The sequence below is a fragment of the Gymnoscopelus microlampas genome, assembly GCF_963454915.1.
Source record: "Gymnoscopelus microlampas genome assembly, chromosome: 8".
Taxonomy (NCBI): Eukaryota; Metazoa; Chordata; class Actinopteri; order Myctophiformes; family Myctophidae; genus Gymnoscopelus; species Gymnoscopelus microlampas.
In genome coordinates, this window is record NC_139945.1 from 12,208,634 (window position 1) to 12,224,608 (window position 15,975).

Sequence of the window (15,975 nt, forward strand, 5' to 3'; positions counted from 1 at the left end):
ATTTTTGTCAAAGGAACAATCACAGGCACAGAAAAATTGGTACTGGATATCAATATACAAAAAAGAATGATGCACGTTAGTTTTTTTAATCTAAGCCGATAGTAGTACTGTAACACAAAACCATTATAGAGTACAATGAAAGATTTGCTATTAACCATTATAAATCTGTTGAGTTGCTACTGTAACTAAGTTTGTCTGTCCATTCCGTATATTGTATAGATACTTAAGTACAAGAAACTACTATGCATGTTTTCCGTATAATATTGTTTATGTATATATAGGATAATTACAGATGAGTACGGAGAAGGGCCACTGGTGTGGCGTGGTTCAATTGAGCCCAAAAAGCCCCCCAAACAAGAGGCTATTATTCACTGTCTATCCACCATCCAAACAACTGAAATGCTAGTTCTTGTTCGCCGGCTACTGAAACTTCCCACACATAGAAACTGCAAAAAGTGGATGTAAAGAAGAGACCGTCTAGACAGAGCTCTTGGCATCAGACCGTAAACCTGTTCTTAGCACAATGCTAAGAGGAACAGTTCAGTTAACTAGATGTGACCTGTTTGTTTCACCATAGCCTGAAATGCTGTCATTGTTCAACTCGATTCTGTTCCCAGTGCTGAAATTAAAACGAACCAAAAAGCGAAAACCAACTTGTGTGTTCCCGTATGAGGTCATATAATATATCTACGCGTCATCCCTGTCCATCATTTGTTGTATACATAAAAAACAAACAATAAAAAAACCTGTTAAATGTAGCTGACAGAGCATTGAAATATCGTCAACAAACATCACAATTCAGGTGTTTGTGTAGAAGAATGATACATTCATTGTATAGACCTTAGCAGCAGAACCCAGCAAGCCCAATAATGTAGATACAGCATCATCACAACCAGGACTGGCCTGCCTGTCAGTCAGCATGGAGGAGGAGCACAGTCCCAGAGCTTCTACCTGACCAGACTTAAACTGGACTGAGGTCCAACGTTTACATCAACAAAAACCCAAAGCTGTTAAGCACTGCACGAGGATAGGAAGGAGGGCAGCTAGCATGGTCCCTACCTTCGCGGTAACACACAAAAGTCAAGTGCACTTTTTACTAGGGCCTCAGTAATGCCACCTTCATGGGTCACCAAGACCAAATCCTAACTGGGGTGTCTATTGATGAGACCTGCTTGCTTGGCAAAACAAACTACATGTCTTCTGAATGAGTAACTAACTGTGCTTGAAGTTTCCACATAATTATAATTAGATGAAAGTCTTGAAAAAGGTTTCCTATGCTTGTTGTTCAGTGCCTGTGTCACAGTCGAAGTGCAATCATTGTGTAGATAATGTTTTGTTTCACAATGGTGGCAATAAGGGGCAGCGTGGGAGCAAACTACTAAATGGCCTTTAGGTCAACAAAAATGATACAATAGTTATGAGCAAATAATGAACTGGCCTCGGTGGCTTGATGAAGCCTTCTGATGAGTCAGGTGGTGTATTTCCTACTAACACCGGGACAAATACTAACTAGCAAAATATAAGACACGTGCTGAATTATAACTAAGAAAACACAAAGAGGAAAATGAACAAAAGCAGACTTATTTGCAGGTGGACTCGACTGTGAGCATTGGTTACAAAAGTGGTCTCTTAACAAAAAGCCAAACCCTCACGTTAACTTGTCCTCGATTGAAAGATATACATTGTCTACAGATTAGCTGAATGGAGAACTGATGAATGTTCTTTGTGGCATTAAGATGAAGGCACCTCTTCATTATAGACCAAGCCTGTAGAGACAACAATCCATTCGGAACACTTAAGAACTGAAACGGAAAAGCTGCCGAGTTGAACCTAAACTAGACTATTCATTTACTGTCTCTTAGTCCATGGATCCATCCACTTGTCAGTGACTAGACATGAACAATCCTTAAAGCTGCAATCTATAACATTTTCTTATTTTTTTTAAAAGTGCCCACACGGAAAGGAAATATATGAACATATATGCCAATATATGGCAGGTATATGCAGAATATATGCTGCATATATGTCATATTCAGGTTCATATATGTGCATATATGTTGATATATAGGGAATATATGTCTCATATATAGCTCATATATGTTCACATATATGCCACAATCAGGTTCATATATGTGCATATATGTTGATATATAGGGAATATATGTCTTATATGTAGCTCATATATGTTCACATATATGCCACAATCAGGCTCATATATTTGCATATATGTCATAAATGCCTACATATATAGCTAATATGTATTTGACTTTTTGCATATATGTCATACATAATGCCTATATATATAGCTCATATCTCCCTTTTTTATTTGCAAGGTAATATGTGCATATCAGTCCAAAGTTATATAAGAAAATGAATTCATTATTGTACGTATTTCCATCCAATGTAGATTTTGGTTTGTGGATTGTGGAAGATATAATATAAAGACAATATTGTTTAATTAGGTCTGCATGCTGCCACTCTTATTTATTTTAAAACACAACTAAAGACCTTTCTGTTTTCCACTGCCTTCTAGAGGCACAACAATTTAAAATGTTTTACATGATGTGAACATCATCATCATTATCAGTTATTATCATCATTAGTAGTTTTATCCTTCAACTTCTTGTTTATACCCCAAAATGACTGCTATACAGGTTTTGTAACAATTTGTAGCAATTATAGAAATATTAGACCTTAATTGTCGAATGTTTAAGAATGTTCTAATCATGTATACTTTATTTTACATTTTGGACAAAATAGCCAATTTTACATTGAGGTGTGCAGATATCCCATGCTGTGCCCACCTATCCTGTTACTTACAGCAGTGGTTCTCAACCTTTTCAGGCCACAACCCCCCAAAATAATCATATTTGAACTGGGGACCCCAACCATAATATGTACTTGTAATGTAGGATTTGAGGTATTTAGTTTTAATTGACTCAGTTCCACAGATCAATATTTTGAAAATACCCGATCAACAAGCTAACAACGCCTTGATGGGCTATTTTGCCTCTTTCTTATATTATTTTGCAATTTGGCCAACATTTGACCAGTTTTTTAGTATAGTTTGTTGATTACTTTTGATGCAGTAATTATTTTATTTGTATTATTATTATTATTTTAGGTATTAAAAAGGTTACTTATATTGTCACTTCACTGACACCACCCCCCCCCCCCCCCCCCCCCCCCCACTCCCCAATCATGTGGGGATCCCCCTGGGGGTCCCGACCCACAGGTTGAGAACCACCGTGACACCTACAGTGCGACATTACGTCACGCAGCTAAGGGCGGAGCTTATTAGAATTTGAACAGAGGCGGAGAAAGTGAAACTAACGTCTGACGGCTGAGCGAACATTTATTTACAAACAGCTTGATTCCATGCTTCTACTCTACTAGATAACAGGTAAGTTTAATTAGTTTATGGAATTAAAATGTTATCCAACTTGTTAGTATCGTAAACGTGCAGTTTTTATTAGCCATGTATCACACGACGCTCGTCCGTCACGAGCGTCATGGCTGAACTTAATCCTGTTTTTTGCACGTTCTCCATTTAGAACCTGTACATCTACATAAACGTTCAGATTTTAAATATAAAGTGCTTACTCTATGGCCATGGATGTTACAAGTCTACTCGGGCACTCAGAAATACCCGTATTGTCTGTATTGTTCAATAAAAAGCATTTTAATTTGATTGGTGGCCATTTTCTCCGTATTTCCTTATTCGTTCAACTACGTGACCCTATCGGTTGGGAGGTGTACTGCACTCTGATACATTGTAAGTCTATGACACAATGGCCACCGATCAGATTAAAATGCTTTTTTATGAACAATCTGGAATATACGGATACTTACACCCACCCGAAGTGAATTGTAACATCCGTGGCCATGAGGTAAGCACTTTATATTTGAAATATGAACGTAAATGTAGATGTAGGGCCGTAAATGGAGAAATAGCAAAAAACAGGTTGAAGTTTCCTCATGACTGTCATGATACAGTGATTCGCTCAGTATAAAGCTTACATTATCTTTCGTCGTAAGACACTGTTGCACGCCCAAAAATCACTGATCTACAAGCTCACAGCGACACATTGTGAGCTTGTAGATAAGGTTTTTGGGGCGTGTAACACAGTCTTAGACATGGCATTAGCATATTAATTTCCATGTGGTGCATGTCAGTGTTTATCAGGTATAAATCAGTCCACAACACAAGCTAATGTTGGACTCATTTATTTTGACTGTAATTAATTATTATTATCATATCTATGAATTTTGTTTGAAACCTACAGTACAAAGTACAATCATTTAATTAAAAAGAGTACCAATGGATCAAAAAAATATATATACTTAGTTTTGTTTTGCACACAGCTAGCTAACAAAAGCAGGTAATGTTTATCAGTGGTTCTCAAAGTGGGCTCCAGGGACCCCCAGGGGTCATTGGGGGGTTTCCAGGTGGTCCCCAGGTAAATGAGGTTATATAGCATCAAAATCAGTTTAACCACTTAAACCCTATAAATTGCCTATTTGAAAATAGCAGATCTACAAGCTCACAGTGCAGCGCATGGTGATGCGTTGTGAGCTTGTAGATCAGCTATTAAAAAACTAAAAAACACTGTAAACAAACTGTGTGGAATATTTCTGAAACACTTTTGTAATTCAAATCTTGAGTCCTATAGCCAAGTACATAGGCTAATAATTAGGGGGTCCTTGACATGAACATGTTTGACAGCAGCAGTTGTTGAAAGGATAATGAAGCTTCCCGACTCGTCTAATTGTCTTAGGTAGTGTAAACTGTTTTTTCTAATCTGTTTTAAAGCATTGCAAATACGGAGACTATATGGAGGTCATGTTTTAGTTTAACAATCTATTGTTATGTGGAAAGCAACAGACGAACACTGTTAACATGCAAACCATATATGTCTAATTATGTTAAGGTGAAGTTCTCACAGCTACAAAATGGATGCTGAGCATTGAGGGTCCGGTCGGTGTGGCTCCACAGATCAACTTCCTGGCTGGACTGGCAGCTTTTCCAGTTATTACAACTTCACTCTGGTGCACAGGAGCACGCCTGAATTCATTCAAAGGTAACTTTCTGCTTGAAGTAGAACCATCATATGTAACTCGAAAAATGTGCTCTCTTGTAGAGCAGCTATGAGTGCACCTTTTCCATATGTGATTTTTGATTTCAGATGTTTCGTTGGGATCAACCCATTGGCACCAAAACGACAAAGCTGCTCAGCCAGAAAAGTGGGTATATCCTCCTGTCTCCTCCCTCCTGAAGCGATTGATGGACTTCGATTGGCTTTGAGTGTAAGTTTTGTGCAAAACATTTGGACCATTCCCCACTATATGAATGACATTCTTAATATGTTGCTTTGCCGTCTTAGGTCATATTTTAGTAGAGTTTTATCATTTATTTAGTTTTTTAGATGTCAAACATACCATGAGATCATTCGACAAGACAAACTTACATAATTCTATTATTATTATTATTATTATTATTATTATTATTATTACTACACAATTCTAACCAATAATTGTAAATATAGAAGGTGTCTTGGACTCATAAATGCACTCACTTTTCAGACAATTCAAAATAATTGCATGTTTATGAAAAAAAACGAATAAACTAATAAAATAGATACTGTTTGTATAAAGGCTTTGGGCTATCAGCCGATAAACTCACAAGGAAACTCATGTACACTAAATCAGGTGGTGTAGCAAAACTTATATACTTGGAGTCTTTAGAAGATAGACTCGAGGCATTTTCCACTGTTGTCTCATGTCCTTTTGGTCTCTTTGCAGAGGCAACAATGAAGAAGTGACCGCACGCAACTAAAGGCCAGCTGGGTCAAGCCATCAACAGCAAGTTGCTCAGGCATCGCCGAAAGGCAGATAATTGAAATTATTATTCCTGTCTAAGATCAACCAATTATTTTCTGTTGTGATTATGTTTAATTGAGATTTTGAATAAATGTTTAATAACTTCTAGATATTGTGTTTTATTTAATTCATGTAGGTATGCATATTTGTATTTATGTAGGTATACATATCCTTAACATACTGCATATGTGTAAATAAACATATATGACCTATATTTAACATATATGTGTAAATAAACATATATTACCTATATTTAGCATATATAATATATAATGCATATATGAAATTGGCCCCCTACATATATGGGCATATATGCAGCATTCATATATATGCACATATATGGGCATATATATGTACATATATGGACATATATGCAGCATTCATATATATGCACATATATGTGCATATATATGTGCATATATGGATATATATGTGCATATATGTTGAGAGACATATATGTAGGGGGCCAATTTCATATATGTGGCATATATGTTGAACATATATGTGGCAATATAGGTTCATATATTTTCTTTCCGTGTGGGTGAATACAACTTTTTTTTTTTTTTTTTTTTTTTACCAATCTATATGGAACTCTCAAAGTTTTTCCATTTCAATCCGAGAGGCCTGTGTGTTGGTTATTTGGTTCTCAATGATCAACTATCAATTGTCTAGCCGAGGACCCCCTGGAACCCCCCAAGGACCCCTGACGGTCCCGGGACCCAACGTTGAGCTAATACAATCTGCCTGCTCCTCTATTGAGACATGTAGATCCTGTGGTCAGTTAGGACCACTACTGGTTGACCTCTACACCAGTTCTGGATCTGGGCCCATTTGAATTAGGGCCGTCACAATTACAAGTTGACCATTAATTGTCAAACAAATAACAATTTAATTGTATTTTTGGCATTGAACATTGGATCATAAAAGAAAAATCTGTTTGCCTTTTAGGCTTTGTAATCAAAAGTAGATTTTTAAAATAGCTTGTAGATCTGCCATTTCTGGAAAATGTTTGAAAATGTATGAACATTTTTCAACATGGAAACGATTATGCAAAATAATCTCAAATAATTGCGATTAGACGAGTATGTAATAATTGTGACAGGCCTGATTTGACCACCCATCAGACCTCTTAACATGGCAGTTATCCGGCTGCCGTGTTAAGTGGTCATGTGGGTGGGCCGCATGCATTTTCAGAGCACGTTTATGATCAATCAATCGATTGTGTCCTGACTTGGATCAATGGAACTAACATAGTAGTTCCTGTTTAGCAATATCACAATGAAACTCACTTTTCAAAGCTTTAGAGTAACAAAATTGTTTTAAAATGTTATATTATCATTGAAATCTGTGTTTTATCCTCACAGCCTGCCAGTGGGCCCCGGAACCACAGGTTGAGAACCACTGCTCTAAACGCAGTTCATCCTCTGTCCAAACAGGCTTTCTATATTAAAGCGGCACTAATTCGTTTTTTAATGATTAAAATGTCATTTTGTCCAATCTGTATGGTAGAGTATGTTAATACAATATAACTTATACAATTGGGGTGGATGTATTCCCTGCCTTTCTATTGAGACATTTAGATTGTGTCAAAGGTCATGTCTCACCTATAGACACAGGATCTGACACACATTTTGACCTGATGCTCAAGATTAATTTATCCCCTGAGCAAGCAGGCAGACTCTATTAGCTCAATGGTAAAAAATGTCAGCACTTGGTGCAGGAAACTGGGGTCCGAATCCGGGGTAGAAGAGGAAAGTTACATAGAGGAGCTTTAACGCGGCAGTGAACTGCAACAAATTCTGGTTCAAATCCCGGACATCTCAGGACATTATGAAGAGTTACGGATTGCAGCTTTAAGTAGACTTGACTCTCAGTTAAGATGTGACGGGTTGGCATTAAGGCGGCAGAGAGGAAATTGATGCCAATTATTCAGCTAAACTCTCTTTGAGTGCATAATAATAATAATGAATTACAACTCCCATGCTGCTGCGAAGCTAGAACTGGAACATTGAAAAGCCATCCGTCTTGACCTCCAGTGGCCTTGGATTACAGAGCTACTGGTGGACTGAACTCAGTGGGGACCAAGACACAGACCCAGCGTCTATCTTTGGAATCAAAGAAAACATTCAGGCTACAATGAAAATAAAAATACAAATTAACAACAACAAAATGTTGAAAAGGCAGCAGAATAAAAAAAAGAAACATAGAGACCGAGCATTAGTGTTTGTAAACCTCTCTATTTCCTACAAAAATGCCAATAAAATAAATACGATTTTCTTAAAAATATAAATACCATCATTAAGTGCTATTCACTAGTGAGTGCTTTTTTAGTCTTTTGTGTAAAAAAATATACAATATTATTTACAGTTCTTTTTAAAAGCAAGCATAATTCCCTGTCCATGATAAGAAAGACAGATAAAAGACAAACACTTTAAAATAGTTGATACCACACAAATTAAAAAAAACAAAAAAAACAAAACAAAACAAAAACAGATTTTTTTGTTTTCTATAGCAATGGATATTATAAGCCAAGAAGAAGGAAAGTCAATTCAAGGGTGTTGTGATGTTTGGTTCTCACTGCGGTTGTCTTTTGGAACATCGTCAAAAAGAAATCCAAGCAATTCTAATTTCCCAAAAATAGGTTTGATAACAGCATGCACAAACCCACAGTATTGTCTGTATGTTTCCTACAGCACAAAAAAAAATCAATGGCTCTTTTTTGATCAATAACCCTTTACACAAAGATAACCAATGATAAAACAATGTGACTAATAGTAAAGCACAACAGTAAAGTTCTCCAGTCCCTTGGCTGTCAGTCCACCAGAACCTCAAGCTGCCTTTGCATCCTCAAGGCCAGAAACTCATTGACGTCTAATATTTATCTACCTCGCTGTCAGGCTAAAAGTTATCACCCTTAACAAAAACAACCAAACTAACATGTCATCATTTAAACAAATCTACATTTTTTTACTTCAACCTTGCTGTCTCTTCCTTTCTGTGGCCACAGCTCCCCCTAGTGTTTGCCACCTGTACAGCTCCAATGCGGCTGCTCTGGACTGGAACCCCAGACTACCTCCTATATACAGGGACTTCCTGCCTAGGGGGAAGGGTTCTGGAATTATCAGAACTCTTCCTGCCTAAGGGGAAGGGTATCTTGTATTATCAGAACACTCAAAAGAGTGAAAGAAACCCTGAATTTACTTGTGTAATCCCGGTTCTTTGATCATATGAGTGAGGTGTCTCATTTTCTGGTTTTCTTGTTCTGCTAAAATTACTCTTTCCAAGTCCCTTCAGCAAATTGCACTTTGGTGTAAAATGGAACTTGTTTACAAGTTCTGTTTTTTTGTCTTTTTTTTTTTTTTTTTTTACTTCTCTCTTCTGTTACCTCTGAACAGCGATGGTGGATCATAATATATTCAAAGGAATGACAAATCGTAAGAAAAATTAAGGGTTGGCCAATGTAAAAATTCATGGAACTATTAATAATAATCATCCAAATATAGATTTAAGTTAAAATTCAAATTCTGCTTAAAAAGTTCTTTCAAACCCTTCCATAGCTCATCCCCACCTGAAGCAGAAACTATCCTCACCCAAAAAGGTAAACAAAACTAAAGGAGGCACAATATATATTTCTGAAAATGGCCCCTCCAAAGAGAAGAAGACCTGCATATACAGTATAACCCACTACTGGTCTGCATGTGTCCTCTGTCTGCGCAGCATTCTGCACGCTTTAGCAGCAGAGCCAGCATTACTGCCAGTTAAGATAGAGCCCGACCCAGATATTCACCTGGCCGATACGTATCGCTCCTTTGACGACATCTGAATCGCCGACTAATGCAGTCGATGTGTCCCGAACCACCACTTTCAACCTGGTGTCCCTATTTTTTGGGCATGTCATTATTATACATGGGTGAACATTTTCAGAAAATGTTCAATAGGGCTTAAGTGGTTAAATTGTATTGTATCTATCAAAATTATATTTGCATGTATCTCCTTTGCTTATAAGTTAAATGTTCTAAATAGACACTTTAATATTTCAAATGCATTTTGCACTTTTTTTTTTAGATATCGGTCAAAACATGGGTAATCTAGTGGTTTAAGACTCTCCAAATTCGGGAATTGGCATTGATCGGACCCAAACTTAAGGCGTCAGTCGGGCTCTACTTGCTAGCATCCCACTGCACTTGTGGCCCTATATAGGCAGGAGGCAAAGAGATAATAGTCACACAGCTCCTGTGACAGAGCAAAAACAACTAAGACAGAATGTCCCCCAACAACAAAACCAACATATTCATCAGTTGATATGCTTTTTTCAGTTGAGGAACTTGCGACACTTTTTGGCGCTGCAGTTGCAGGGCAGCTTGTTGCTGGCGTCCTCCGTGGGGAACTTGTAGTCGTAGGTGAGCTCCTCGCCGCAGTAGATGCGGCGCGACGCGAAGATAACAATGTGCTTCTGGCCGTCCACGGTGACGACGCGTGAGTGACAGTTGGGCTCGCAGGAGTGGTTGATGAAGCGTGCCGCGTTGCCGTGCACCGTGGCGTCCACCACCTCGTAGTCGTCGATGCGGAACATGTAGCAGCCAATACCCTGGAAAAGAATAGGAACGCTGTTAAGATTTCTTAACTCTTACTCGTAGCAGCATTGCCTCTTTAAATTTAGTAAATTTAATCAGATCCTAAATATAGATTTAATCATATACACCCAAGAGAGTATATCATTGGAGTAGTTCCGGAGGAGTTGGCAAATAAGCAAAATGTACATTTTGCATTTTCTTCTGCTGGTAGCAAAACAAACGGCGGTGCTAGAAGATACAGTAGGACATGGTGTTGTTCAAATTGTAATATCGTCCAGGGTTTATGAATGCGTTCAGCAAGTTTCATGGAAATCTGCCCATTCAAAGTGGAAAGTTTAGCCTGAGGGTGGCACTAGTATGTAGCTATGTAGTCATTATTAGATTATTGGTTTACTTATGTATTACTTTATTATTACTATTTTTAAGCATTTGATGTATTATGTGTATTATGATGTTTTATGATGTATTATCTTGTGTCCTTGCTTACTGTAAGAACCTCTGGATTAAGAGCGTCTGCTAAATGCCTAAACTGTAAACTAGAGGAAAGGCCATGGGGTCCCCAAGATCAGTAGGGGCCATTGTCTGGGAATAACGAAGGTGCACAGACATAGCATAATTAAACATCGGCACATTGGCATTTCAACAATAAAATGTCTTCTTCATGAGGGCATGATTGACCGGAGTCCCTCAGGGCTCTATGCTAGTGTATTTTCTGTTTTATGTTATTGTGGGGAAAGCTTTCGCTGAAAATAGATCGACAAGCTCACAAAAGCTTTCCCCACAATACGGAAGCTGGGGTTTAAGTGATTAAAAACGTTTTGCTTTGAATTGTTATTTAACTCAAGACCTACGTAGACACTCACCTTGCCATCGTAATGCTTCTCCCGTTTGTCGGTGAGCACAGAGCGGATGACGTTGCCAGAATACTCGATCACCATCTCCCCCGCATCCATGGCTCTCTTGCAGTACAGGCCTCGGCCGTGGATGGGAGACCTGCAGGGGGGAGAGAACAGGCTCCAAACATTAGTCCTCCCAAGTGTACAGTACGACAAATGTCGCTCGCCAAAAAGACCTGATCTACAAGCGATCCACGTGTTCAGGTCTTTTTAGCAAGTGACTACTTTGTGTGATGGAGTAATTATGTGGATATCGGCAGAAACTCCTCTTTTTTTTCAAAAATTAACGCCAGCTACTTGATCATACTACAGCGTCGCACAAAACTAGCAAAAGTAGCAGATCTGCAAGCTCGAAACGCGACGGGAAGCGACATGTTTTGAGCTTGCAGATCTGCTACTTTTGATAGTTTTGAATTTGAATCCTGAAGAGTAACAGTTTTGGACATACATGTATGAAGTTTCCAATATGTTTTGCTCTATACATGATACAAAAGAGGTAGGTTCATTGCCATTTCATATTTTCCACTCAATATTAATTTTAGCTACCTGAATAACTTTTGGCCATTTGCCAAATGGCAACTTAATATATATTATATTTAAACGTAGAATTAACTATTTCAATACCAAAGCATTTAAAAAATGTATTTAAAGAAGATCTATTTTTAAATGTAAACTACAATACTGGTCTTAGTAAATTCATGAAAATAAACTTACGATCAATTCAAAAACTTCATATAAATCTCTATGCTCTCTAGTACAATCCTAGATATATCCTCACTAACCTGTAGACTCCTATGGTCTCCTTTGAGGTGGTTTTCAGCTGTTTGAATCTCACAGCCAAAGGAAGCTCCATGGAGGCACGCCTGAAATAGTAACACGGATGAGAAACAACACCCTGGCATGAGAAATGTTATGCCACGCGTTCAAACAACATCCTGGCTTGACAATTTAACTGCACCGTAAAGTGGTAGTATACCTGTTTTTATTTCTCCACCTTTTTCTCCCAATTGAGACTAAGCCAATTCCCCAATTCTGGATGTCACTGATGAGCCGTACAGTTGGTCATGTACAATTACAATTTAGGCATTTAGCAGACTTAATCAAGAGCAATTTACAGTAAGCAAGGTAAACACAAGGTAATACATCAAATGCATAGAGACAGTGTAGTGCCTCAGTAATCTAGGATCATAGGTAAACTAAGAACATATCATCAGTTTAAACATTAAAATATCAACAAAAACATTGCATGCTATCTAAGTTACATTTTAGCCTTTGCATAAGACTGCATGGTCGTCAAGGCTAGGAGAAGTGCTACGGCAAGTGCTACAGGCTAAGGTGGAGCCTGAAGAGGTGAGTCTTCAGATTACGGCGGAAAATTTGGAGCGACCCTGCAGTTCTAACTGCAATGCAGAGTTTGTTCCACAGTTTGGGAGCCAGAAGGGAGAAGAGTCTGGGACGTGTGGAGCATTGTCCCGGGTGTTTTATGAAAGGTTCGGACAGCTTCCCTTGGTTAGCTGATCTGAGTGAGTGGAAGGCGTTGTAGGGTTGGATCAGGCTTTGAAGATATGGGGGTGCCTTTTCAACGACAGTGAGGAGTTTCACTCTGAGGATGTAACGCTACTAACGCATGTGGAGGAACACACTATCCCTCCCAGCTCTGAGTCCATACTCTGCTGAACAGGCACCCTGACCAACCTGTAGGAGACACACGTGTAGATATCGCCCTCCCAGCCTGGCTTGCCACCCTCTGAAATGGCCAACTGTGTTCGTTGGAGCACCCAGCAAAGCCGGAAGCACCACAGAGGACAGTTAAAATAGCCAATCTACATGCTCACAATGCGTAGATGTACGGTAGATCGGCTATTTTCACTATTTTACAATGTCTTTCAAAGTATTAAAAATGGCTAAAAAGATTGGGCATGTGGCACAAGGTCCCACGCAAGATTGGGCCCCTAGTCTCCATGATGGAGGGCATGAATGTTACCCCCGTGTCACCCGTCACGGTATGCCCTAGTCACGGTATACTTAAAGTCATTGTACACAGCAATAACACATTGCTGACTCTTACTGCTGTTCTTTTCAGCTCCACTCCACACTGCATTTTTGACCTGTTCACACTATGACACGCAAATACAACAATGTCTGACCTGGCGGTCCTGAGCTGCCCTTCATCCTCGTCATCCTCCTGAGGCCTGTACTCTGGAGGCTGACGATGTTTGGACGCCAGGAAGTTGAACATGTCAAACGCAGACCTCCTGAAAGGGGAAAAAAAACACCACCTCTCAGAAAAAAAAGGTGCAAACATAACAGGCAGATAAGCCAATACAGCCACTCACACACACTAATCTGTAATACGGAATGACACACACAGCTTAGTAGAGAAGTGATCAAAGTTTATATCTCTGCTGTCGGGCAGAAACCAACTATGTCCAACATTTTAACTTCTCAGGAGATGAACAAATACATGTTTTTAATCCTTTTAACACAATACTGCCTCATCAAAGTCGGTATCAAGATACAGAATTTTTAAGTTTTAAGTCAACAAGGAAGTGGATGGGAGTCTAAATCTTTGAAAAATCATATCTCCTTGGTCTTTGGGTCAAAAAAAAAACAAAACTTTTTTTTTCAAAATAAAACGCAGATCTGCGTCTTTGGCAGCCTGCGTTCTAAGGGGCTCAATAGAACGCAGATCTGCGTTTTTGGCAGCCATTTGACTGCCAGAGTATTTTCATAATATACTCACCCAGTGCCCCCCCCCCCCCCATATATCATATATTATGATCGCGTGTCAGACCGTTGGTAAACACAAAGGGGATAACTGTTCGTCGTCCAGAGAAGAGAAAATATAACCGGAGCTTTCAGTTTTTTATACCGTGTGAGGTAACTGGTTTTGCCCTAGTTTTGCCTAAAAATCAGGAAACAGGATAAAACCAGAAACAGGAAACGGTTTACGGATATTTTTGCATAGGATGAGTGGGAAGCGAGTGGGAAGAGAAAATGATGAAGGATGGTACAGATAACAGCGCGATCGTTTATTAAACAATTAAAAAGTTATACAGCGCGTCAAACACGTCGACGGCCAAGTGGACAAAGTAGCAATTGACTCGAAAACGTGTCGACGGCAGTCAAAGACAAAAAAAACAAACAAGAAATACGGAGATAGGAGGTTTGCGCCCGACAGCGACGACATTCAGTGCTTTATAGAATAGGAGATAATACTGTATGTGAGCCGGCCTCCTCTACCTTTGGTACATCTCAGCACGGGCTGAGCCATGGGGGTTGACAGGAAGTTGGTCCGTCTCCTCAGGCTTGTGGAAACAGAAGCGGTAGCTCCGACAGTGTCTGGAACCATACAGCTGCTCCAACAGGAACACCACGGCCTCATGGACCACACCCAGCATCCTCAGCGCGTTCACACCTGGAGGGAGTACACACCAAGGTTATAATAGTTTGGGATTTTTCATTTTAGTTATAGTTCGTTTAGATTTTTTTTTTCTCATTCAGATTGAGATTTCGGATTTGCTAGTTTTTATTTTTGATAATGCTAAAAATTTTAGTTGATAAGTTTTTAGCCGCATGCTGAAAAGCATAGCGGCTCTATATTCAGTCTGACTCTAACCCGACAGATTTCCGACATGTATTCATGTTTGCGACACTTTTTTTGCGTGATTGGCTGTCGTTTAAGCCAATGGGATACTTTCCCATACTCTGAACGGGCGCCCTCGTCCTCCCAAGCTATGGGACTAGACACGCCTCTCTCAGTGGATTCGTCTGAGCGCTAGCCGAATTTGGCTAATAGTTAGCTTGTATGCTTGTATGATGTTACTAACTGTTTTTAGCCAAACGCGGTAATGTCCACTCTCCATTAGTTCTCGACGCAAATTGCGTTATTAATCCCGTAATTTTCATGTATTGTACATCCCAAAATCAAATGTATTAACCATGTGAGAGAGAGTAAAAAAAAAAAGCGATTCTGGGCGAGGTAAACAGAACACTCGCCCCAAAACACACTCACCCCCATTCATTTCGCGGACAGAGGCCGCCGGATTAGACCCGGGCGAGTGTGTTTGGGGACGAGCGTTCTTGTAATCCATTGCTGCATACTGTATGTAGCCATGGTTCACATTCATGTTTCAGGGCTACTGCCTACCGCATGATGCATCCATATCAAGGGCCCTTTTAATACAAAAACCCACGGCAATTTCGGTCTACAGTACACCAGCCTTCAACAATAGTGTACATTCTGTGGTCAGGTTCGTTCAGAAATCAATTGAAGAACGCAGGAGCGAGTTTTCCATATATAGCAAGCCACGCGCGAGAACGTGCATACACGCAGTACACTACACATGTGTCGTTGTTGACGTTTTCAGATGGTTTTAATTTGAAGGTATAACAGGCTGTTCAATGTGTTTTTGTGAGTTACGATAACTGACCGGCGTGCTCTATGCCGTCGTGTTTTGTTAAGTTACACAAGTGGCAGAAACGGTGCTTTCTGATTTTCACAATACAATGTAATCCACCCGCGTTTAGTTCAGTATTATAAAAGTGTTCACCCAACGCGTGTAAACTTAAGCTAATAGGTTAACAACAGTCTCGAGTCGGTCTCAAACAGTCGGGAGGGGGGA

General features: G+C 39.4%; 1 protein-coding gene and 1 long non-coding RNA gene across 4 annotated transcripts in view; one reads left to right on the forward strand and one right to left on the reverse strand.

Moving 5' to 3' along the window:
• The first annotated feature begins 4,702 nt into the window (after positions 1-4,702).
• On the forward strand, positions 4,703-5,988 carry LOC311049986. The gene is made up of 4 exons (XR_014601260.1): positions 4,703-4,778; positions 4,932-5,081; positions 5,187-5,307; positions 5,803-5,988. It is a non-coding gene; the product is annotated as an uncharacterized lncRNA (long non-coding RNA).
• A 404-nt stretch (positions 5,989-6,392) lies between these two features.
• kmt2a (lysine (K)-specific methyltransferase 2A) overlaps positions 6,393-15,975 on the reverse strand; it is a 68,710-nt gene continuing 59,127 nt past the window's right edge. For all 3 annotated transcript variants that reach the window (XM_084065134.1, XM_084065135.1, XM_084065133.1), the window contains exons 30-34: positions 14,594-14,768; positions 13,498-13,605; positions 12,133-12,213; positions 11,318-11,447; positions 6,393-10,468 (exon numbers count right to left, since the gene is read on the reverse strand). In XM_084065134.1, coding sequence (XP_083921260.1) covers positions 10,193-10,468; positions 11,318-11,447; positions 12,133-12,213; positions 13,498-13,605; positions 14,594-14,768 — 770 coding nt within the window. In that variant the 3' untranslated portion in view covers positions 6,393-10,192. The remainder of the gene's footprint in view (positions 10,469-11,317; positions 11,448-12,132; positions 12,214-13,497; positions 13,606-14,593; positions 14,769-15,975) is intronic.